The 26,799-nt window shown below is 35.1% G+C and overlaps 1 protein-coding gene, 1 long non-coding RNA gene and 1 pseudogene across 2 annotated transcripts; 2 read left to right on the plus strand and 1 right to left on the minus strand.

The window, feature by feature from the left end:
- Nucleotides 1-3,547: 3,547 nt before the first annotated feature.
- LOC132284854 (uncharacterized) lies at nt 3,548-5,388 on the minus strand. The gene has a single exon (XM_059786989.1). The coding sequence runs from the start codon at nt 5,377-5,379 to the stop codon at nt 3,682-3,684; it is 1,698 nt and encodes a 565-aa protein (XP_059642972.1). The 5' UTR covers nt 5,380-5,388; the 3' UTR covers nt 3,548-3,681.
- A 12,239-nt stretch (nt 5,389-17,627) lies between these two features.
- Nucleotides 17,628-22,285, plus strand: LOC132281913 (amino acid transporter AVT1I-like; annotated as a pseudogene).
- Nucleotides 22,286-22,784: 499 nt separating this feature from the next.
- On the plus strand, nt 22,785-24,125 carry LOC132286100 (uncharacterized). Its single transcript, XR_009472681.1, has 2 exons — nt 22,785-23,218; nt 23,314-24,125. It is a non-coding gene; the product is annotated as an uncharacterized LOC132286100 (long non-coding RNA).
- Nucleotides 24,126-26,799: the final 2,674 nt, after the last annotated feature.

Genomic DNA, 26,799 nt, shown 5'->3' on the forward strand with positions numbered 1-26,799 from the left:
TTACAAAAAAAAAATTAAAATTAATTTTTTTTTTTAACTTTTCTTAAACGGCTATATTTGTAACGGCTATATTTTTAAAATTTAAATTTTTAATGGCTATATTTTTAACGGCTATATTTTTAAAATTTGAATTTTTAACGGTTATATTTGTAACGACTATATTTTTAAAATTTGAATTTTTAACGGCTATATTTTTCATCTTATATAATGAAACTCATTTGCTCATTTGAAAATCATCACTATATTCATCTCTCTCCATTGTAACAAAATATCATCATCCATCTTTTTCAATTTCGAAATTCGAATGGCTTCGTAATCACAAGTTTTTCCTTTGGTAGACTCTAATTCTTCATCTTCCTCGTCATCCTCTTCGGAAAGTGATCCTTTTGGGGTATTGATTCAACAGGATCAAAACGAATTCTATGAGATTATGAATTCAGTGAGGCCAGAGATAGTTGAGTAAGTATTTCAAGTCCGTAAAAAGAAACAGTACATTCATCGTAACCGAAAGGGAAGCCACTATCAGCTAATGAAAGACTACTTCAACGAGAATTGCACATATCCACCGGAGTACTTTCACTGGCGATTCAGGATGTGACGAGAACTTTTTCTTCATATCCTTAATGATGTCAAAGCTTATGATGACTACTTTGTCCAAAAAAAGGACGTGACTGGTCGTCTAGGGTTGTCTTCTATACAAAAGATGACAACTGCTGTTCGTAAACTCGCATATGGTTGTGCAGCCGATCACTATGATGAGTATATTAAAATCGGCAAGAGCACTGCCATTAAATGTTTGAAGGCATTTTGTAATGTTAATGTTGCTGTGTATGCAGAGGAATATATGCACCCACCCAACGAAGACGACATAGTACAGATACTTGAAAAAGGGGAGTAGAGAGGTTTTCCAGGTATGCTTGGTTCTATCGACTGTATGCACTGAGAGTGGAAGAATTGCCCAGTGGAGTGGTAAGGCACACATAGGGGACGATCTGATAAGAATACTTTCATATTGGAAGCAATTGCCTCACAAGATTTATGGATCTAGCATGCATTCTTCGGAATGCCGAGTTCACACAATGATATAAATGTGTTGGATCATTCCTCGGTATTCAACGGCATCATCAATGGCCAATTACCTCCGGTTAATTATGTAGTGAATTGACATCACTATAGGATGGGGTATTACATGTCTGATGGTATATACCCTAAGTGGACAACTTTAATGCAGATCATCCCGCACCCAACCACTACAAAAGAAAAATTATTTGCTCAGCAACAAGACGCAGCAAGAAAAGATGTGGAACGGGCTTTTGGGGTATTGCAGATCAAGTGGGCAATAATGTAAGGACCAGTGCGTTACTGGGAGAAAGATAACTTGCTCCTCATAATGAAAACGTGCATCATCCTTTACAATATGATCATTGAAGATGAGCGTCACGCAAATGTTGGAAGATGGACTCCGCCACCAGAAGATGCAATCCCGATTCCCACTTTAAGTCGATGCCCATCAGTTTTAGCGGCACACACATCCTCTCGCCAACTTTAAATTTGCAACAGAGAGACAAATACATGGTTGAGGAATGATTTGAAGGAAAATTTGTGGAACCGCTATGCTGATGAAAATGTTTAATTTATGTTGCATTTTGTCTGCTTTTAAGATGTTCTGACATTTCATGTACTAGAATTTTTATTATGTAATGGTTTTTTAAGATTAAAAATAATGAATTGGAATAAGAAAATAAGTATTAAAAAATTCTATGGGAATAAGTAGATGAATTTGTAATTTTACATTTTTTTTTTTTACAAAAAGTGTTAAAAAAAAAGCTTTTTTTATTTATTTTTGGCCCAAATAAATAAGGATTACAAAATAAGGATTAAAAATAATAAATTGGAATAAGAAAATAAGGATTACAATTTAAAGCAAAAAAAAAAAAAAAAAATTTAAGGAAAAAAAACAAAAGCTTTTTGAATTTATTTTTAGCCCAAATAATTTTTTTTTAAGGATTACAAAATAAGGATTAAAATTAATGAATTGGAATAAGAAAATAAGGATTACAATTTAAAGCAAAAAAAAAAAAAAAACAAAACAAAAAAAAAAAACAAATTTAAGGAAAAATAAAAAATAAAAAATAAAAGCTTTTTGAATTTATTTTTGGCCCAAATAAATTTTTTTTCTATAAATAGTGCCTAAACAATATATATTTTTTTTTGATGAATTTTATTTTTATTTTTATTTTCCTAAAAGGAGCTAAAAATAACCTATTTTTAGGTTTTTTTTTTTTTAAAAAAAAAAAAAATTCTGCCAAACTGGATAATAAGACAAAATAGCGGCAGCCCAAAACGGCGCCGTTTTGATGCAACAAAAAACAAAAAAAAAATTCAGCGATCGCGGGCCGGCTCGCGGTATCGCTAATGAGCCCCAACACTTATAGCTAGCCCGCTGCACTTCATACAGTCTATTTGCTTGCTGAAATTGGGCTCTGAAGAGCACCGTTGCAGATGCTCTTATAGCTTCCACGCTTGTGGACTCGTGATTTTAGATTGCTGTTATATGGGTTAGGCCCAGTTAATTTATCTTGGTTGCCAGCATACTAGGAATTCCCATGTGATTTTAATTTTTTTTATTTGGCAGATAGCCCTCAGTTTCCACAAGAGACTTCTACCTTTCACTTTGTAAAGATAATTTCTCAATCTTCTGAATTTATTTTATCTTACTGGCAGAATCCAAATTCAATCTACGACTTACGTATTAGAGTTATTAAATCCAAAATGGTGTGTTTATATTGCAACACACATATTCTTTGATACAAGCTTCATTCCATGAAGGGATTTGACTAACAAACCACAAATAGATAAAGATGGTAGGAGAGAGGAGAGACAAGAAATGAGAGATATGTTGCAAGCAGTTTTATGTCTTTCTTAGCAAAAGGAAAAGACATCTTCGGTACAAAATAAGTTGACACAAAAGAAAATAGCAAAAGAAGACAACCATGCAACATTGACAAACATACAACAGTGGTAGTTGCTGTTCTGTTTTTTCTTTATGCCAGGAAGGAAGAAAAAAAAACAGGTGAGGTCCACTTAAAAGAACAAAGAATTGTCTTTCTGGACCAATCTTAACTGCTGATAAATAGTTAACTTACGGGTTATAGCAACTTAATCAAAATTCACAGCTATTTATTTCTGTAGATGAAATCGTAGTTTATAATATATGACCAAAGATCTTCAATGCCTGTGAACTAATATGCATTGAAAGAATTAGGATGCTTCAAATTATGAAGATGGGAACAGCATTCCACACTTGCAGAGCATGCCTTTTTTTCCACTTTAACATGAATTTGCAAAATGAGAGATGCTCAAATGGCAGTGAATCTAATAACTCATAGATTAGCTAAATATGCAGAGCAGATAAGATGAATGCAGGTGAATTTAAGAGCTTGCCAAACAGTGATTTGCTGATTCAATAAAATATATATTTATTTGCCATGGAAAAAAAGAAAAAGAACTAACACTTAAAGAAACAACAACAATTTTCATCATTTGTTCTTGTTTAGGAATCCTTTCTGCATATTCCAAATATGTGTGATTTACATTCATTTCATACCATAGTCCAGATACACCATCCTATTTACATGATCGGTAGATTCACTAAGACAACCACGAATCAAACGGTTCTGGCTACACAAAACAGTGATTGGTACTTGAGAAAACAAGACTGTTCCCCAAACCTGAATCAATATCTTCAAAGATTTCCTGCAGATTGGTGTATGAATTCTGGAACTCATAGGAGGGACTGGCAGGCAACCCATAACGCAATTCCCCTTCATCATAGCACCCGGATTGATAATATTCAAAATTTGTTCCTTGTCTCAATCCAAAGTGATCACTGTCATTTGTCCCAAAAGACTTGTCTTCAAATGTTTCTTCTGTGGACAAATTCTGCAAGTTACATTGTCCATCAACAAATTTATGACCACCATTCTTCAAGAAAAGGTCTTCATTAGATGATTTCATTTCACCAAAATCATTCTGTCCTTCTTGCTGCCTCACTTTACAATCACCTGTGCTAGTTTCTTCCGAAGGCTCAATCTCAAAAGTGCCTTCAGTAATAATCTTCCGCAAGTATTCCACTTCCTCTGGGTTATTCAATAGGTCAGATAGATCAAACTGATTTTCATTACCCAATTGGCCTTTATCTATTTCTCCGAATTGAACTGAGCTATGGTGTTTGTCCAGTCCCAAATCAGAGTTACTGGTGCATGTAGTTTCAACAGCCTCAATGCCAAATGTGTCATCTATTATAAAGCAGTCAAGTCCGTCAGGATTCTGCGAATTGTGATCATCAGATAGCCCAAATTGACCACAAGGGCAGCTTCTATCTTGTCTAAAATCTGAATCATCTGAGCTGATCGCGGTTGAAGGTTTATTGTCCACCGTTTCTTCTGCAGGCAAATTCTGCAAGTAGTAATTGTCTTTCTGAGCATTTTGCAACTCAATAGAGTGACTAAATGGTCTACCCTGCAAGCATTCCTCATCAGTGCTTATTGCCCCCGGAGGCTTGACATCAGGTGTTTCTTCCTTGATCTCTTTCTGGTAATCACATCCGTTGTTGGAGCTACTAAAATCCGTAACACCAATTTCTTCCTCCATTATTACATTCTTTTTGTCAAATAGTTTATCTTCGCCAATATTTTTCTCCATCACATTCTCTTTGTTGAGTAATTTAGCTTCAGTGTCATGGAAATATTCAAGCTTAACCGTTGATATTTCATTCCCATAAGCCTCAGGACAATTGGGTTTGATCTCTACAGCATACTCAGGTTTAATCTTGATTCCCTCAACCACAGTAACATCACAGCAAAGATTTGATGTATCCATAGCATCAGACTCAGCATCCAGTTTGATCTTCTTTGTAGGTGGTGTTGTTGATGTGTTAATTGCATTAGTAGTAGTAGTAGTACTAATTGAAGACATAGGGTCATCAGAGAACTCCATTGGGTGTGCACAATGTTGAGGAAAGTTCAGAATGGCATAAGAAGAACCATACAAAGCCCTTGCAGCCTCGTCATAAGCAAGGGCTGCTTCAACAGCAGTTTGAAAAGTCCCCAACCAGAGTCTTCTTGACCTGCTGGGTTGCCCAATTTCGCGAACTGGCACTCGAATTTCTGCAACCCACTTGCCCCAAGTCCTCTGTCTTACTCCTCTGTAGCAGAAATCTGAGTTCTTGGGCCCACCTTTACCGCGCATACACCCCTTCTTCGAGCCCTTGACAGGGACCTTGCGCCGCAGCATTCCATTGCCCGCAGAATCAAGCTGTTGGTTGTAATTTTGCCATTTTAGTAGAGTTTCCTCCACAGTTTCACGCCCCTCACGCATCCTTCGCAATTTTCTGTTGCAACAATCATAAGCATCCATGAAATTTAGAAAAATTACAGTGCTTTAGAAAAATAAAATCATATATACATACATACATATATATATATAGTGCTTCAATCTGATGAACTTAAATTTCAGAAGAATTAACTAATTAGGCTACAATTTCTAAACAAAAGATCATAGATATTTATGTATTGCTCAAAAATCAAAATCAAAATCAAACAGAGTAGCACAAAGCATATATAGACTTAAAGCGCATGAGATCGAAGATCATGTGTATGCATATATGCGTGTGTGAATGAATATATATGTTTGTGGGTAATTGAGAAGAGAAATTTACCTATGAGTGGTCTGAGTCGACATGCACTCCTGTATGTCGTTTTCGAAGAAAATCTAGGGTTTGTTCTCTCTGTGTGCGTTTTCTTGGCGAACTCTTGGGGACGAAGGAACCTTTGGGGGCGGAGAGAAGGTAGCTTTAACTCGTAGTCATAGTGACGATATAGTCTCATGGGATATATATAGGATGACTTGGGTGACGTGGCGAATTAGTTGTCAAAACGAGGGGTGTCTTAGGAAGTTTCGTGACACATTGGAAACCAAAGCCTGGATTTGATTGGACGACACAGCCAATCTGTCTTGGGGACCAAGATTTTCTTTTTAAGTTATTTATTTCATTTATTAAATCGGTGTTCTATACCCAGGAAAGGTTGTAAAAGTCAAAGGATGGAAAGACCGAGGGAGACTGTTCTACACCAATCTCACAGATGGCGGGCCCATGCTGTGATGGTGGAGCCCACAATTTTTGAGAGAATCCAATAGTTCAAATCCTGTATCCCCCACCATCATTGTAAATTTGTAACCCTCGCACTCTCCCTTGTATATAAACATTCTTCAACAATGACAAGGAAAAGGATAATTCTAGACAGTATACTAAGTCTAAAAGGAAATATATTCCTAAAGCAAAGGGTAAAGGGAAGCCCAAAGCTGAGGCTAAATGTTTCAAATGTGGACGCATAGGCCACTATGCAAACAAGTGCAGAACTAAGGAGAAACTTAGTAGTCTTCACATAGAAGATGAACTAAGACTTCAATTAAGTAAATTGTTACTTAATACTAATTCTTCTGAATCAGAATAATCAGCTGATTATGGGGATGTTGTTATGGAATTACAGTCTTCTTCTTCCTCTGAAGCAAAAGTTGGAAATCCAAAATGCTCCTGTAATCCCTCTCATGATGATTACTATAAGGCAATTGTTGAAACGAATGGGTTAAGCTTAAATGTTTTGACTTCGACTCAACAATCCTTATTGGATCTTATAGATCACATCCAAGATCCTCAACTCAAGATAAAAGTCTTTGAAATAGGTTCTGCTTTAGCACGAACTCATGAGGATACTGATAATCCAGATTTTCTGAGAGCAGAAAACCATTACAGCATGAAAGAAGTTCTAAGTAGATTAGAACACCAAGGACAGAATTCACGTCCTGTTAATCTCCCTGATCTCAGAATGGAGATTAATCTTTTAAAAGAAGAAATTCGTCAGTTAAAGTCTCGTCAGACTAAGATGGAACTGGAAATTACTCTTTTGAAAGCAACATCTGTAACTGAAACTTCATCATCCCAGATTGAAGTCCCTCAATCCGAAAGCCAGAATTATCTTCAACTCTTGAATCAAGTTACTTACCAAAAATGGTATATATCTATCAATTTGGTAATTAATCAAGAGTACACCATCACTAATGCTATTGCCTTAGTTGATAGTGGTGCAGATATGAACTGTATACAGGAAGGATTGGTTCCTACTCAATATTTTGAGAAAACCACCCAAGGTCTTACCAGTGCAAGTGGTGGTAAGATGCAGATTAAGTATAAACTTAATCATGTTTTCATCTATAAAGAAGGTATTTGTTTACCATCTACTTTCTTACTCATCAGAAATATGGCACAACAAGTTATTTTGGGCATCCCCTTTCTAGCTTTGATCATGCCAATTGAGAAAATTGATTCTCATGGAATATGCTCTAATTAACATGGCCAGTCAATTACTTTCCAGTTTTTGACCCCACCAGTAAATAAGCATATCAATGCTCTTAAAGATAACATTATCTTTAAAAAAAAGCAACTGAATTATTTGCAAAAGGAGGTATCCTCCTTAGCAATTAATCAAAGATTGGTACAACCCACTGAGCAACAGAAAATTGAGTCAATAAGACAAAACTTTCTAAAGGAAATCTGTAGTGAGATTCCTAATGCTTTTTGGGCCAGAAAGAAGCATATTGTTTCTTTACCCTATGAAAAGGGATTTACCGATCTCATGATTCCTTCTAAAGTTAGTCCCAGCCACATGAAAGTTGACTACTTGGAATTATGCAAAACTGAAATCAGCTCTTTAATAGCGAAGAAGCTTGTCACTGGCAGCCACTCCCCATGGAGTTGCAGAGCTTTTTATGTCAATAAAAATGCTGAAAAAGAACGAGGAATTCCTCGATTGGTTATTGATTATAGACCACTCAATCTTGCTTTGAGCTGGATTCGATATCCAATTCCCAACATCAAAGATCTTTTAGATAGGTTACAATCTGCAGTAATTTTTTCTAAATTTGATCTTAAATCTGGATATTACCAGGTACAGATTGCAGAAGAGGACAGGTACAAAACAGCTTTTTGCGTACCTTTTGGACAGTATGAATGGACAGTAATGCCATTTGGATTAAAAAATGCCCCCTCAGAATTTCAACATATTTTGAATGACATATTTAATCCTTATACTGAATTTTCTATTGTTTATATTGATGATATTCTCATATTTTCAAAATCAATCGATCAGCATTATAAACACTTGAAAATTTTCAAAGATGTTATTTACCGAAGTGGTTTAGTAGTTTCTGCTCCTAAACTAAAACTATTTTTAACTAAGGTCCGATTTCTTGGTCATGAAATTTGTGATGGGAAAATTAGACCTATTGATCGCAGTATTGAGTTTGCTTCTAAATTTTCAGATGAAATTAAGGATAAAACTCAACTTCAGAGATTTCTTGGTAGTTTGAATTATATTCGAAATCACTACAGAGATCTTGCACAGGATACAGCAATTTTGTACACCAGGTTAAGGAAATCTCCTTCCCCATGGACTTTGGAACACACCAAGGCAGTCCAGAAGATTAAACTCAGAGCAAAACAAATTCCTTGCTTAGCTCTAGCCAATTCTTCATGGTTCAAAATTGTGGAAACAGATGCATCCAATATTGGATATGGTGGTATTCTTAAACAGAAGAATCCAAATACAGGAACAGAGGAGCTTATTTGCTTCACTTCAGGAACTTGGAAAAATGCACAATTGAATTACTCAACCATTAAAAAAGAAATTCTTTCTTTGGTTAAATGCATTTATAAATTCCAAGATGATTTAATCAATCAGAAATTCTTGTTACGCATTGATTGTAGTGCTGCTAAACAAGTACTAGAAAAAGATGTAAAGAATTTAGTTTCCAAACAGATATTTGCTGGTTGGCAAGCTGATTTATCTGCTTTTGATTTTTCTATTGAATATATTAAAGGCAGTTCTAATTCTTTACCTGATTTTCTAACTCGTCAATTTTTGTAGGGTTCATGAATCAGCCCCCCCATGGGCAGGGCCAGGGTAATACTCTAAAGGCTCGTGGCAAAAACAAGGCTAAGGCCAAAGTGGTTATACCACTAAATGATGATCAATTTCCATATTTGGATCATGTTGCTGATCTGCTCAACACACCTTCTAAAGGCAGCAGCAGTACACAACAGAAACCAACCATGAAAGAGGTTCTTGAACAAGAAACTCCATGGATACCTAATCAAAGATATATTCAGACAGTATTGGTACTGGATTCTCAGGATGAGCAATGGATGCCAGACCCTTGGAAAGTAAAATCCAGATATTTCCAAACTCAACAATATGCTGCACCAGATGGTCGCCATAGATATATCTATGAAGCCATTCTTACTGAAACTTCCTCTGTGGAAATCAACCACACGAAGCTATTTCTGAATTCCAAAGATAGTCCTCTTACTTATAGTAAAGCTATCTTTAAGAGGCTTATATGGCCTAGTGACTGGGGATTAAATCCTAATTTGCCAAGGAAAATATCCTATGGTCACAGTTACAATTATTGGGATTATATTTCAGCTTGGACATATTCGTTCTTTTATCAAAATCCGAAGCATAAGCATTCTTGGTTCTTCAAGATATGCCCTCAATCAGTTAAGACTGATTTTCCAAACTGGTTTATACCCTGGTGGGCTATATTTGGCCCTGATTTGGATATTTTGCCCGAATCTATTAGGCAGTTATACTTGCCATGGCAACAATTTCATCCTCAATTAAGGGGACAGGAAAATATTCCTGTAAGGAAATCCACGCTATTGTTCTTTACTGAATTTGGAATCCCTTGGATTTGGAAATGGGATTTCCAATGTGGTTATACCACTGATAAGTTACCAGTCCTTCAGAGGATCTTTTATTACAGATGGTGGTCAGGCATGACTCAAGACCCTATCTAAGCCCTCCTCTATCATATCAGAAAGAAAACAATGGAATACATGGATAAGATTCCAAAGTTAACTATTCCAGAACCAGAAATCTTTAACCCATTTGAACTTGTTAAAGATATGATCAGAAAGCAACAACCATTAATTACCGAAGCAGATTTAATAGTTAAATGCATGGATTTTATGAGGAATAAATTTGTTACAACCTTTGATTCCTCCACATCGACAGTAAGAGATGATACCTCTATGATATCAGTCTCTAGCCAGACCAGTCAAGATGGTAATCAGTTTTCCTGTCTAGCTAGTTATGCACAAGATCCCAATGAAGATCTTATTTCTGAAGATGAACCCACAGTAGCTAATTATTGGGACTCTCTCACCAGCCACTTGAAGGAAAAGATGAATCCACCCAAAAAGTAAAGATTCCTCTTATCCTGCTGACAGAAGAAGACAAAGGACTTTTCCCAAAAGTCTTTGATTCTACAGTATTTCCTTAATCAGATGTCTACTTTCCATCAGATAAGGAGACAACACTTAGTGGTGGGCCAACCGACTGCATTATTCAAGCACACGATCCCATGCACTATGCGGACTTCAAAATGATAATTTCAAGTCCATTTTATGTATAAATAGAGGGCCAAGTTTCCCTTCAATGTATCTTTCAATTTTCCTTTCTTCCTCTTGTAATATTTCTCTGTACTAGTTTGGAAGTTCAATAAAGAAAGTTTTCTGTAAGTCTGTTTAAATTTCTTATCTTATTGTCAGTATTAGTGTTCATTATTGTTGATATTATTGTTGATAAATTTCTTATCGTATTGTCAGTATTAGTGTTCATATATATAATCGATCCCTCCCCTCTTTTGGTATCAGATTTCCTTAACCTGGTGTACAAAATTGTTGTATCCTGTGCAAGATCTCTGTAGTGATTTCGAATATAATTCAAACTACCAAGAAATCTCTGAAGTTGAGTTTTATCCTTAATTTCATCTGAAAATTTAGAAGCAAACTCAATACTGCGATCAATAGGTCTAATTTTCCCATCACAAATTTCATGACCAAGAAATCTGACCTTAGTTAAAAATAGTTTTAGTTTAGGAGCAGAAACTACTAAACCACTTTGGTAAATAACATCTTTGAAAATTTTCAAGTGTTTATAATGCTGATCGATTGATTTTGAAAATATGAGAATATCATCAATATAAACAATAGAAAATTCAGTATAAGGATTAAATATGTCATTCAAAATATGTTGAAATTCTGAAAGGGCATTTTTTAATCCAAATGGCATTACTGTCCATTCATACTATCCAAAAGGTACGCAAAAAGCTGTTTTGTACCTGTCCTCTTCTACAATTGGTACCTGGTAATATCCAGATTTAAGATCAAATTTAGAAAAGATTACAGCAGATTGTAACCACTTTGGCCTTAGCCTTAAGAGAGATTCGATTACTCGTCTGTCAACGATTTACTGGAAACAATACCCTGTGCAGCAATTTAATGCAAAAAGCGGGTTAAACATTCCAACGCGACTTTTGGACGACCCATAATTGAATCTGGGATAAACATAAGTTAGACAGAATAATAGTCGTATTGTTCATTACATAATTACGATAATAATCATGCTACCAGTACCTAATAAGCATTAACAATAAAAAAGTTAAGCCATCATGGCTCTGATACCAAAAGAGGGGAGGGATCGATTATATATATGAACACTAATACTGACAATAAGATAAGAAATTTATCAACAATAATATCAACAATAATGAACACTAATACTGACAATAAGATAAGAAATTTAAACAGACTTACAGAAAACTTTCTTTATTGAACTTCCAAACTAGTACAGAGAAATATTATAAGAGGAAGAAAGGAAAATTGAAAGATACATTGAAGGGAAACTTGGCCCTCTATTTATACATAAAATGGACTTGAAATTATCATTTTGAAGTCCGCATAGTGCATGGGATCGTGTGCTTGAATAATGCAGTCGGTTGGCCCACCACTAAGTGCTGTCTCCTTATCTGATGGAAAGTAGACATCTGATTAAGGAAATACTGTAGAATCAAAGACTTTTGGGAAAAGTCCTTTGTCTTCTTCTGTCGGCAGGATAAGAGGAATCTTTACTTTTTGGGTGGATTCATCTTTTCCTTCAAGTGGCTGGTGAGAGAGTCCCAATAATCAACTACTGTGGGTTCATCTTCAGAAATAAGATCTTCATTGGGATCTTGTGCATAACCAGCTAGACAGGAAAACTGATTACCATCTTGACTGGTCTGGCTAGAGACTGATATCATAGAGGCATCATCTCTTACTGTCGATATGGAGGAATCAAAAGTTGTAACAAATTTATTCCTCATAAAATCCATGCATTTAACCATTAAATCTGCTTCGGTAATTAATGGTTGTTGCTTTCTGATCATATCTTTAACAAGTTCAAATGGGTTAAAGATTTCTGGTTCTGGAATAGTTAACTTTGGAATCTTATCCATGTATTCCATTGTTTTCTTTCTGATATGATGGAGGAGGGCTTAGATAGGGTCTTGAGTCATGCCTGACCACCATCGGTAATAAAAGATCCTCTGAAGGACTGGTAACTTATCAGTGGTATAACCACATTGGAAATCCCATTTCCAAATCCAAGGGATTCCAAATTCAGTAAAGAACAATAGGGTGGATTTCCCTACAGGAATGTTTTCCTGTCCCCTTAATTGAGGATGAAATTGTTGCCATGGCAAGTATAACTGCCTAATAGATTCGGGCAAAATATCCAGATCAGGGCCAAATATAGCCCACCAGGGTATAACCCAGTTTGGAAAATCAGTCTTAACTGATTGAGGGTATATCTTGAAGAACCAAGAATGCTTATGCTTCGGATTTTGATAAAAGAACGAATATGTCCAAGCTGAGATATAATCCTAATAATTGTAACTGTGACCATATGATATTTTCCTTGGCAAATTAGGATTTAATCCCCAGTCACTAGGCCGTATAAGCCTCTTAAAGATAGCTTTACTATAAGTAAGAGGACTATCTTTGGAATTCGGAAATTGCTTCGTGTGGTTGATTTCCACAGAGGAAGTTTCAGTAAGAATGGCTTCATAGATATATCTATGGCGACCATCTGGTGCAGCATATTGTTGAGTTTGGAAATATCTGGATTTTACTTCCCAAGGGTCTGGCATCCATTGCTCATCTTGAGAATCTAGTACCAATACTGTCTGAATATACCTTTGATTAGGTATCCATGGAGTTTCTTGTTCAAGAACCTCTTTCATGGTTGGTTTCTATTGTTTCTGTTGTGTACTGCTGCTGCCTTCAGAAGGTGTGTTGAGCAGATCAGTAACATGATCCAAATATGGAAATTAATCATCATTTAGTGGTATAACCACTTTGGCCTTAGCCTTGTTTTTGCCACGAGCCTTTGGAGTATTACCCCGGCCCTGCCCATGGGGGGGCTGATTCATGAAACCTGCAAAAATTCACGAGTTAGAAAATCAGGTAAAGAATTAGAACTGCCTTTAATATATTCAATAGAAAAATCAAAAGCAGATAAATCAGCTTGCCAACCAGCAAATATCTGTTTGGAAACTAAATTCTTTACATCTTTTTCCAGTACTTGTTTAGCAGCACTACAATCAATGCGTAACAAGAATTTCTGATTGATTAAATCATCTTGGAATTTATAAATGCATTTAACCAAAGAAAGAATTTCTTTTTTAATGGTTGAGTAATTCAGTTGTGCATTTTTCCAAGTTCCTGAAGTGAAGCGAACAAGCTTCTCTGTTCCTGTATTTGGATTCTTCTGTTTAAGAATACCACCATATCCAATATTGGATGCATCTGTTTCCACAATTTTGAACCATGAAGAATTGGCTAGAGCTAAGCAAGGAATTTGTTTTGCTATGAGTTTAATCTTCTGGACTGTCTTGGTGTGTTCCAAAGTCCATGGGGAAGGAGATTTCCTTAACCTGGTGTACAAAATTGCTGTATCCTGTGCAAGATCTCTGTAGTGATTTCGAATATAATTCAAACTACCAAGAAATCTCTGAAGTTGAGTTTTATCCTTAATTTCATCTGAAAATTTAGAAGCAAACTCAATACTGCGATCAATATGTCTAATTTTCCCATCACAAATTTCATGACCAAGAAATCGGACCTTAGTTAAAAATAGTTTTAGTTTAGGAGTAGAAACTACTAAACCACTTCGGTAAATAACATCTTTGAAAATTTTCAAGTGTTTATAATGCTGATCGATTAATTTTGAAAATATGAGAATATCATCAATATAAATAATAGAAAATTCAGTATAAGGATTAAATATGTCATTCAAAATATGTTGAAATTCTAAAGGGGCATTTTTTAATCGAAATGGCATTACTGTCCATTCATACTGTCCAAAAGGTACGCAAAAAGCTGTTTTGTACCTGTCATCTTCTGCAATCTGTACCTGGTAATATCCAGATTTAAGATCAAATTTAAAAAAGATTACAGCAGATTGTAACATATCTAAAAGATCTTTGATGTTGGGAATTGGATATCGAATCCAGCTCAAAGCAAGATTGAGTGGTCTATAATCAATAACCAATCGAGGAATTCCTCGTTCTTTTTCAGCATTTTTATTGACATAAAAAGCTCTGCAACTCCATGGGGAGTGGCTGCCAGTGACAAGCTTCTTCGCTATTAAAGAGCTGATTTCAGTTTTGCATAATTCCAAGTAGTCAGCTTTCATGTGGCTGTGACTAGCTTTAGAAGGAATCATGAGATTGGTAAATCCCTTTTCATAGGGTAAAGAAACAATATGCTTCTTTCTGGCCCAAAAAGCATTAGGAATCTCACTACAGATTTCCTTTAGAAAGTTTTGTTTTATTGACTCAATTTTCTGTTGCTCAGTGGGTTGTACCAATCTTTGATTAATTGCTAAGGAGGATACCTCCTTTTGCAAATAATTCAGTTGCTTTTCTTTAAAGATAATGTTATCTTTAAGAGCATTGATATGCTTATTTACTGGTGGGGTCAAAAACTGGAAAGTAATTGACTGGCCATGTAAATTAGAGCATATTCCATGAGAATCAATTTTCTCAATTGGCATGATCAAAGCTAGAAAGGGGGTGCCCAAAATAACTTGTTGTGCCATATTTCTGATGAGTAAGAAAGTAGATGGTAAACAAATACCTTCTTTACAGATGAAAACATGATTAAGTTTATACTTAATCTGCATCTTACCACCACTTGCACTGGTAAGACCTTGAGTGGTTTTCTCAAAATATTGAGTAGGAACCAATCCTTCCTGTATACAGTTCATATCTGCACCACTATCAACTAAGGCAATAGCATTAGTGATGGTGTACTCTTGATTAATTACCAAATTGATAGATATATACCATTTTTGGTAAGTAACTTGATTCAAGAGTTGAAGATAATTCTGGCTTTCGGATTGAGGGACTTCAATCTGGGATGATGAAGTTTCAGTTACAGATGTTGCTTTCAAAAGAGTAATTTCCAGTTCCATCTTAGTCTGACGAGACTTTAACTGACGAATTTCTTCTTTTAAAAGATTAATCTCCATTCTGAGATCAGGGAGATTAGCAGGACGTGAATTCTGTCCTTGGTGTTCTAATCTGCTTAGAACTTCTTTCATGCTGTAATGGTTTTCTGCTCTCAGAAAATCTGGATTATCAGTATCCTCATGAGTTCGTGCTAAAGCAGAACTTATTTCAAAGACTTTCATCTTGAATTGAGGATCTTGGATGTGATCTATAAGATCCAATAAGGATTGTTGAGTCGAATTCAAAACATTTAAGCTTAACCCATTCATTTCAACAATTGCCTTATAGTAATCATCATGAGAGGGATTACAGGAGCATTTTGGATTTCCAACTTCTGCTTCAGAGGAAGAAGAAGACTGTAATTCCATAACAACATCCCCATAATCAGCTGATGATTCTGATTCAGAAGAACTAGTATTAAGTAACAATTTACTTAATTGAAGTCTTAGTTCATCTTCTATGTGAAGACTACTAAGTTTCTCCTTAGTTCTGCACTTGTTTGCATAGTGGCTTATGCGTCCACATTTGAAACATTTAGCCTCAGCTTTGGGCTTCCCTTTACCCTTTGCTTTAAGAATATATTTCCTTTTAGGCTTAGTATACTGTCGAGAATTATCCTTTTCCTTTGAATAATTCTTTCTTTTGGAATACTTCCTTTTATAAGGTTTTTCAACCTTATTTCTTTTCCTAAGTTTAGGATAAGATAAGGGAGTCTGATAGGCAAATTGATCACAAAATTCACCTACTTCCTTTCTACCAGTTAATCTTTGTGCTTTTAACTGGGACTGTAACTTCAGATCATTACAGAGAGCTAAACCTTCTAGGATTATAATATTAACTAATCCACCATAGGTATAGTTTCTGTAAGGGATAGAGATACCATTACGCATATCTCTAAGTTTTTTCCTGATTCTTTCAGCAAAAAAGGTTGGTAAACCATCCACAAATTTTGCTTTCCAATGCTCATGATTTGCATCATTGAGTTGGAGAACCTTGGCTAAGAATACATCTTTATACCACCGGAAATGAGTTAAAGATGGACATCTTAGATTCTGGAGAAGTTCACGACTCCGTTCACTATTAGCACATTCTGGGCCAACAAAATGTTGGATAATAGTGGTGATGAGGGTGTAAACCGCATCGGGAGCAGGACCTGGTTGTTGGGTAGCTTCATCTTTAACGATCTTGGTCGCAGAAAAGATTTCTGTGTATGAAAATAATCTTCTTCATACAAGATATCTTGAGGTGTTGGTCTGGGATAATAATATCTACTCGGAGCAGGGGCTGTATTGGAGTGGATATTCTTATCATAGACAATTTTGTTTAACTCAGGCATCTGAGTAAAATCAGTTTGGAAAACCTCAATATGAGGGAACACATCATCAGAATCAGAACCTATGTCAGATTCATCATGGGATAAAGTCTGAATTTTAAGTCCTTGAATTTTCTGAGTAAGAAGAGTAAGAAATTCTTCATTCTTCTTAGGATGTGTAAGATTGAAGCCTTTAACTTCAATTGCAGGCTTTACCAATGCTTTGGATAAGGAAGCTTCTGGAGGAGAAGTCTTATCAGCATTACAGGACGGATCAATTATTTTAGGTTGGCTATAAGCCTTGGTTTCCACTTTTGCACCACTGTCAGGGTCAATTCTTTTCAGAAGTAAATGTTCAGTGGGAGGATGGACAGAGTGATAAACCTTATCTTCAGTTGTAGTCCATGGTTTGAGAAAATCATCCAATATGTTTATGTTAACTAAAGAATGATTTGTCATAAAGAACCAAGAAACAAAAGGTATAACCATTTTGCGTTCTTGTATAAAGTCATAAAATTGATTTTTAAAAAGCTGTAATTGATTTTGGTCAAAAGCTTTAAAATACCAATTTCTGAATTCTTTATATTGATCATGTTGAAATTCAGTATTAATGGCAATTCTATCTGGGACAAAATCCATTAAAACTAATATTCATGAGGGTCATTTATGTCTGTAGGATCATCAAATTGATCCTTGACAGATTCATTTCCGATTCCCTCCTGAAGTAGTTGGTTCCAATCACCTCAAGCTGAAAGGAATACAGCAATCTCAGAATCAAATTCCAAGAGGAGTCTACGCAAAAGCACCAATAGGTATGTCTCGTCGCCAATTTGGAATTGAATTCAGCCCAACTCCATCAGAAATGGGAATCGGAAATGAATCTGTCAAGGATCAATTTGATGATCGTATAGACATAAATGACCCTCATGAATATTAGTTTTAATGGATTTTGTCCCAGATAGAATTGCCATTAATACTGAATTTCAACAGGATCAATATAAAGAATTCAGAAATTGGTACTTTAAAACTTTTGACCAAAATCAATTACAGCTTTTTAAAAATCAATTTTATGACTTTATACAAGAACGCAAAATGGTTATACCTTTTGTTTCTTGGTTCTTTATGACAAATCATTCTTTAGTTAACATAAACATATTGGATGATTTTCTCAAACCATGGACTACGAAGCAAATAAATAATATGAAAAGTGTTTTGATAGAGATGCCCTAGTAAGATCCTGCCTTCATCATCGTATCGTCACATGGGATTGCAAATGAATCGAGTTGTTTATAAATAACTCAAGTAATCTTCGTTAAGGAAACAAGCATAGTTTGAGCTTGATTTTTAGGTTCGTTTAGTAAACGAGTCAATCCTAAACAACATTGGGCTCGACTCATGAGCATAAACCCAGAAACTTTATTAAGAGGGGGCATCATTGAAGTTTTTTCGTAATTTCATTTGGGGCATTGTCAAAAATTTACAAAATTTATAAGTACATAAAACTAAAAAAAAAATTCAATAGGGGCAACTGCTCCACTGGTCTCTACATGGGTTGTGTGCCTACATAAACTCGTGTAGGTTCGTAAATGTTCGAGAACATGTTTATAAAAATAAGTTTTTATAAATTCTTGAATTTGTAGGTCTGTATAAATTCTTGTAGTTGTAAGTTGTGTAAGCTTGTATAGGTTCATGAACAAGCCAAAACGACCTTGAACAAAAGTTCAGATTGAGTTTGAATGACTTTTGTTATTAAACGAGTTAAGCCTGAGCTTTTCAATATAATATAACAAATTGAATCCAAGTTCAACCTTTTGAGCTCGTCACGATTTCGAGTCAAGCTCGAGTTGAGCTCCCAACCGAAAGAATTGAGCCCGAACAAACTAAAGCTAGATTCAACATTATTCATTTGCAACTCTACCAGACTATTAACACTAGTTATTCAATCGAACAATAGTGAGAGCCTATATTCACTGAGGCTTTTTATTTTTTTTAAAAAAGAGGCAAATCAGGGTAAGATATATACCAGCCTTGTGAAGAGTAAGATCAACTATCAGAATTGGTACAAAAATTCACTCAAACAATTTGTTTATCTTATCACAAAGCACATCAATGTGTGTGTGTATATATATAGGTGGCATAAAAAATTGATCAGTGGTTCATGTGATGTGTGTGAGCCAATTGTGTTGTGTGAATTGTATGATCTGTCTACACCCCATCATCACCTCCTTTCCATATAAAACAAGTTCAAATTCAAATAAGTCCACTATTTACAAAGTGTCTTATTATATATAATATAATTGGTATATTAACTGCAATAGATATATAATAAGACACTTGTAAATAGTTATAAAATCATCATTACTTTTATTCTGAATCTTTTGCCTAGACTCAGCAGAAATGTATGTTGCTCAAAGCCTCCATTAATTTTTGATAGATATCCATTCAAAGTGTGACAATACCATGAAAAAAGGTCTAGTTATTTGTGACTGAGATATCCCAGTACTTGTGATAAGGCCATTCGGCCCATAACAAAAAGAATCGCAATACCATGGCCCAAAGACACACTAGACACCAAAAAAGAACCAGCCCAATAAAATATAGGGTAAAGTATAAAAAAAAAACCCTTGAATTATGTTTAAATTTGTAAATAATCTTCCTAAACTATATTTTGTGCATAAAACACCCTAAACTATCTCATTTTGTTGCAATATACCTAAGGACTATACTATATTTCATTAAATGATCATAATGTCTCTTCTTATTGAATTACATTTAATATATTTTTCTTATCTAAATAAATTATGAAAAAATTCATACTAATATGATGAGATATTTTTCATTAAATTTGCATAAATTTACCTTTAATTTTTTAATTAATTATTTAAATTAAAAAATTTAGTATACTTTTTTTAAAAAAATTAATTAATTTTTAATGAATATATTACATGAAAAGAAGGTATTTTTTTCAAAAGTATTTTATTAAATTTTCATCAATTTATTGTATGAAAAAAATGATATTTTTTTTACGACAAAAATGTTTAAAAATGGTTATAATACGTTTTATTACTAATAGTAAGTTAATCAATTTAAAAACTTGTAAATAGTTCTAAAATCATTATTACTTTTATTTTGTTAATTTGTTTATCTGAAATTACTGGTAGTTGGCCTCGTGGTAATTCCTACTGTCTGGTTCAACAACCTCAATGTTCTTCTGTCTTATATCTCTGCCACTGGAGTATTGACATCTGCTATAATCCTTGGCTCGATTGGCTCTACTTTGTGGATTGGTGCATTTGGTGGGATTGAGTTTAATAAGAAGGGGACAGCGATGCACATCCTGTTTTCCTAACCCTCTACACTTTCATGGCAAACAAGTTTCAATTTACATAGGTATGTACCAATGCCATCAAACTAATTAAGGTTTTTTTTTTCAAATGTGACTGGCGGTCTAATGTTATGCTCTCTCTTTGTAGGTTATGATGCTGTATTTTCTCTTATGTACCTTAGCGAATGTGTCTATGGCAGTCACTGGGTATTTAATGTTTGGCTCAAAAGTGGAGTCACACGTAAGCAGACACAGACTTCTGTAGCCCCCGCTCAATTTTTTTTTTTGTTTAGTATTATGTCTCTATTGATTCTTTATTTTTGAATTATATGCCTAATAGAATTTCACTTTTGCTCCCGCTGAAATTACTAAAAAAATTCACTAGTGCCCTTGGCCTCACATAATTTTCTGGGTGGCTCCATGCAGATAAGCTTAAGTCTTCCAACTGAAAAGATTAGTTCAAAAGTGACCATCTACACTACCTTGCTTAATCCAGTCTCAAAATTTTCATTGATGGTTACACCGATAGTGCACTTGATTGAAGGTCTATTTTACCATTCTAACAATAAGAGACTACTTAGCCTATTGTTCAACACCTACTTGGTGAAATGCACGATTGTTGTAACTGTGACTGTTCCTCTTTTTGGATCTCCTATGTCACTTGTTGGAGCTTTCTTGGGTTTCACAACATCTTTTTTACTACTTTGCAGTTGATCATTGAATGGGATAATTTGATAATTTGCACAAATTATTCCCCAAAGTTGCAATTAAGATTGGACGATTACATATGGGAGGAATACAAAGTTTTGAACTGATAGTTGGCCTCGTGGTAATGCCCACTGTCTGGTTCAACAACTTCAGTGTTCTGTCTTATATCTCTGCCACTGGAGTGCTGACATCTGCTATAATCCTTGGCTTGACTTTGTGGACTAGTGCATTTGGTGGGATTGGGTTTAATGAGAAGGGGATGACTTTACATTTGAAGGGAATCCCTACCGCTACCAGCTTATATGCTTTCTGTTACAGCGCAAATCCTGTTTTCCCAACCCTCTACACTTCTATGGCAAACAAGCTTCAATTTACAAAGGTATATACCAATGTCATCGAACTAATTAAGGTTCTTTTTTCACAAGTGATTGGCGGTCTAATGTTATGTTTTTTCTTTGTAGGTTATGATGCTGTGTTTTCTCTTCTGTACCTTAACGAATGTGTCTATGGCAGTCACCGGGTATCTAATGTTTGGCTCAAAGGTGGAGTCACAGGTAAGCAGACACAGACCTGGCTGAATTTTTTTTGTTTAGTATTATGCCTCTATTAATTCTTTATTTTTGAATTATATACCTATAGAATTTCACTTTTGCCCCGTTGAAATTACTAAAAAAATTCACTAGTGCCCCTGCCCTCACATAATTTTCTAGGTGCCTCCCTGCAGATAAGCTTAAGTCTTCCTACTGAAAAGATTAGTTCAAAAGTGACCATCTACACTACCTTGATCAATCCGGTGTCAAAATATTCATTAATGGTTATACCGATATTGCACTTGATTGAAGGTCTATTTCACCATTCTAACAATAGGAGACTACTTAGCCTATATTGTTCAAGACTTGCTTGATGATCAGCAGCACGATTGGTATAGCTGTGACTGTTCCCCTTTTCGGATCTTTCATGTCACTCGTCGAAGTTCTACTCTTTAGTGTAGCAAGCAACAGGGTAACAATCCCAATGCATTTTTCAAGCGAGTGGCTCTTTGTTTCGGCTTGGTGGTTGCGCTCTTTGACTATTTGTTTTTTTTTTTTACTTCCAACTTATATTGGGCTTGCTCCAAAATATTTCTCCTTTGAGATTGTTTGGGCTTGCCCTTTCACTTCAAGGCCTACTAATAATGTACTTACTTTTTTTTATATTCAGTATTGCTTAAAACTTTGGAATATATATATATACACACACACATACGTCTATCCAGTGAATGGGATCCAATGTTGATCTCATCACTTCAAACGAGGAAAAAATGCAACTGAATATTAGAAGTTCATATTCCTTTTTCTTTTTTTTCTTTTTTTTTCTTTTCTTTTTTTATTAGATTTTGTCATAGATTTTCTACAAAGAAATACCAAAGTTGTTTGGTGGTGGAGGAAGAGACTTTCATTCAAGACTAAAACATATTCCTGACTTAAGGAAAAAAATGAAAAAGGAATATGAACTTCTAATACTATACCGAATCGGTGTTTCAAATTTGGAATTAGAGGAAATTAACACTTTTATATATGTATATATATATATATACACTTTAAAATATTTTTATGATCATTGCAAAACACCAAAAAATAAAAAATACTATTTTACATCAAAAAGTACTACTTGGAAAATATTTTAAAAGAAAAATATATTACGCCAAACAAACGGAGCCTAAGTTCTTTCCAAATCCTTATCGAAAGGAATATTATTAAGTCGCACAATTTTTAATCACTCAAAAGTTCCCCCTAAAAAATAATAAATAAAAATATCTTTGTCAAACGATCGATATAAGTTATTTTTTATTTCATATAAAATTTATGTAGTTATATACTTTTACCTTTTTTCATTCTAGATTATTGGTAGATTATTATATTTTTGAACGACCCAAGGACTCGTGTAGTATAACACAAGTTGGAAATTGATGAATTTATTGACACTCGAGTTTGGCACGAGCTAAAGCGTTAGAATTTTGAATTTGACGTCGGTTAACCCCTTAGTCAGTCCAAATCCCACTGCTAATTTGCAATATAATTGCTTAGACCAATAAAGAAATATTTGATATTCCAAAATCATTTTTTTTTTTTTTTTGTTGGGAAAGTAAGATAATTTTATAGATAGAAGCAGTATTTACATGAAAGAGAGGCAAGCCCACAAAGAATGGACAGCCCACTCACAAAACATTGACCAAAACAATATGTAACAAACTCAAGAGTTGGCCAGCATAGCAACAAGACAATACTAGTCTAGGGGACTAGACTATTCTTGTCTAAACTATACTCACGTCCGGTGTAACACAACAGGGAACAGAACCCTAATTGGCACGATCCAGCGGCTCTGGAGGTGGTTCGATGAACACCGGCAGTCCCAATCAAGCTTCAGCCTTCTTGCACATGGTGAGTTTTTAACTGAAGTAGATAGAAGCCTTTGCCTTACCAAATCTGTAATTTGCCTAAAAATTGAAATCTGATTGCTCTTTTGGTTTTTGAAGATTCGGTCATTTCTTTCCTACCGGATCTTGTTGATTGCAGTGGAGAGTGCGAGCTTATTGACGGAATTTCTGAGATTGTTATTTGCCCAGCGAGAAGCCACCCGATCCACCAAGTCACTCCATGAAGAAGGAGAAAAATGAAATCGACACTTGTTTTGGAAAGCAATCTAAATTGCAGTCGAATAAAAGCGCAGGAGAAGAACAAATGATTGTGAGATTCCTCCACGAGACCACAAAACTGACACAGTCTGGAGCCCGTGAAATGCCTCATACTTGCTCAATCATAGGTGGAGAGCCGGTTCTGAACTGCAAGCCACAAAGAGAATTTGCATCTAGGGATCGAGAGACTATTCTAGATCAAGTGTTGCCAAGGTTTCGGGTGGCTGTGAGCTCCGAGCCACTCAATTGTATGACTTAGTGTGAATACCCCTGAGGGTGATGGAATCCAAGTAATGGTGTCTTCAGCTGCTGATGGGGAAGGGATATTACAAATTTCAGGGGAATGCTGAACGAGGTAATCCGGGAAATGCCATTCTCCATTGCGAATCAACGTTGCAAGTTTCTGATTTGGCTGAATTGGTGAGTTAGAAATTTCTTCCTTAGTGAAAGATCTGGAGAGAGGCCCCCTAGAAACCAGTTGTCTTCCCAGAAAAACGTGTTCAAACCATTCCCAACCTTTGTCTTGATCATAGACCTTGCCCCTCTTCTGAAGCTTGAGGATTTTTGTAATACCTCTAATTTTAAGGATATTTCTGATATTTAATTTTTATTTTTATTTATTACTTAATAGCATTTTATTTGATTTTGTGTCATATTATTGGATTAGTTGTTTAATTATTTTTTTATTATGGTGATTTAATTGACTTAATTGATTTATTTTTAATTTTGTTAATTGGAATTACTTGTTTAAGTGTTTTTAATTATTTAATTATTTAATTGGTTTATTAATTGGAATTAATTATTTAAGTGTTTTTAATTAATTAGTTGTATTTTAATGTTTTAAACTTAGGTAATTAATTACTATAATTCTTGTAGTGTTAAAATTTGAGTTAGTATTTTTAAGTTACAGTTATAACTTTGGATTAAAATTCACGTATAGGTAAGCCGCCGTATGTTACAACTTCGATAGTTTCATGGGCCGGTTAGGATTGGAATTAGGGCTTAGTCTCTAATTGTACATAGATTAGGGTTATTGTTAATTTACACCTATAAATATACGTAATACGGTGGTTTAAGGTTTAGGAAAAATAAACGTAAGTTCTGTAAAGAAAAACAGAGACTGTGAGATACAGAGGGAAGCAGAGAGAGAACCGGAGAGTGAACTTGGATGATTCACAAAACAGAATCAAGGAGGAAAGTTTGGTGTCGGCTACTGGACTGTAATAGGAGCAGCAAGAGCTGTTTAACACAACCAACGTGGCCGGAGAAGATAGAGGCAACAGTTAGAGATTTTTTATTCAAAGTCTCAAAGGCAAGTTTCTGTTCTATTCTTTCCTATGAATCTGTATTCTGTGCATGTTTAGATGGACTCTAGGAGTTTAATAATACTTATACAATCTATGTTGCATGCTTGACTGATAATTAGTCTCGTTTAACAAAACTGTTATATAAAATTCTGTAAGTCTCCGTTAGCTTTGTTCTTTCTGTTTATGCGTTTTAAGTCTTGCTATTTGAGATTATTGATGCATATGGATGCCTTGTAAGTAGTCTGGAATGTTAATTAGATATTAGAATAGGAATTTAATACAGTGTAGAGGGCTGGAACATCACTGGAGTTGAAGAAGACAAAGCTAGAACGAACGAGGGCTGCTAAGAGGAAGGAGAGAAGGCTCCTAAACCTCTTAGAGCCTGCTCCCAAAGGGGAGAGCAGGCTCTTGGTGTCTTGGAGCCTGCTCTAAGAGCCTAGAGCCAGCTCTAGGTGGAAAAATGGAGCAAGCTCCTATTTTAAGAGCATGCCCTCTCTTGAAAAACACTATAATGTGTGTGTTAAGGGCTGTTTAGGTTTTCTGGGTATATGCACTTAGTTTAAATTGTTTTAAATAATGTATAGGATTGTATAAGGCTGATATTATGGTGGAAAAAATATAAATTCATAATTGGATTGAAGATTAGAGCAAAAAAAACTCAAGAGAAAACTGATAGCTTGCACACTATTTTGCTAGTTTTATCTACTTGAACTTAGCAAGGTTTTGATATATAATCTAATCATATATAATCATATATTTTTCTAGTGTTATAAGTACGGTGAATTAATTATATTTAACTATGCTTAGTTTGGAATTAATTGATACTTAAATTGTTATAATTGTATCGGTTTATCGACTGTTATGAATGATTTGAACGCTATGGTTTATTTTAGCGGTTTCAATAATTGGAGCTTGATTTTTAGGTACTGTAGTGAATACCTAATGCCATTATTATGTATATTATACTGATGCATGTTTCGGAGAACTGTTGATAAATTAATTAAATGTTATTTTTATCAATTATGTGGATTGGAGGACTGTATGCACCAGTATGGGACGGTGGCATACTAGGGATGGATTAATTCAGATACTAAGTCCTACCTAAAATGGATTAAGGTGTGGAATAACCATAGAGGTTAAGTCCAACTCCTATTAGTGTCAGGTCAGTAAATAACTAAATGACATAACTTGGTTTTCTGGGATGGATGGTGATACATATATCAAGCCACTACACTAGTTAGATGATATTTTGTATTAGGATGGACACGGACTTTATATACTTATTATATGGTACCATGTTATGAGCTTAAGTCTCAGGACCATGGTTAGGGTGTATATATCGCCTAGGATAGATAGCTGGACAGAGGTGTTGTTCCCTGGTAGGTCTAGGTACACATGACCACGTAATGTGCGATTTGCATGGTATTTCTACTCAGGCTGAGACAGACCTATTGGACTAGTGAGCGTCCTATAGTGTGTAATATATACATATATGGACTACTTTAGATGTTGTTGAGTCTATCTAAAATGTATCTGCGTATTGGATTCCTGTTTGGATCGTAGTAGATCAGGACTTGCATGTGGGTCTGACCCACTCTTTTATTTTTCAGGTGCTCGTCAGTTCCAGGGTTGAGCTTGGTCGTGCAGAGCGAATACAGACTTCTATTCCACCGACTACGTAAGACTGCTTACTTATTAGCTTTGGATCGTACTTCAGTTATTTTTTTTTACAGTTGGGATTTTTATTAGGGGTCCACCAGATAGATTCCCAAATTGTTAATTAATTGGAGGTTTTGGAGTTTGGATTTTAATAGTTATATTTTTGAGGATTTTTCATTAGAATTCATTTCAGCTATTTACTTCTTATTATTTCATCTTGTATTCTGTGTTTCGTTAAATATTAATTATTTGATATTTCCCTCGAGTTTGGGCTTGAGCCTGATCAACCCGTGTCTCGGATCCGAGGGGTATCACAATTTTCTTCCAATTTCTAGAACATGATTGAGGTACTCCCATTGTC

This window comes from Cornus florida, unplaced genomic scaffold (assembly GCF_030987335.1).
Source record: "Cornus florida cultivar Cherokee Brave unplaced genomic scaffold, ASM3098733v1 CherokeeBrave_3.0.0_Hap2_Chr11, whole genome shotgun sequence".
Classification (NCBI taxonomy): domain Eukaryota; kingdom Viridiplantae; phylum Streptophyta; class Magnoliopsida; order Cornales; family Cornaceae; genus Cornus; species Cornus florida.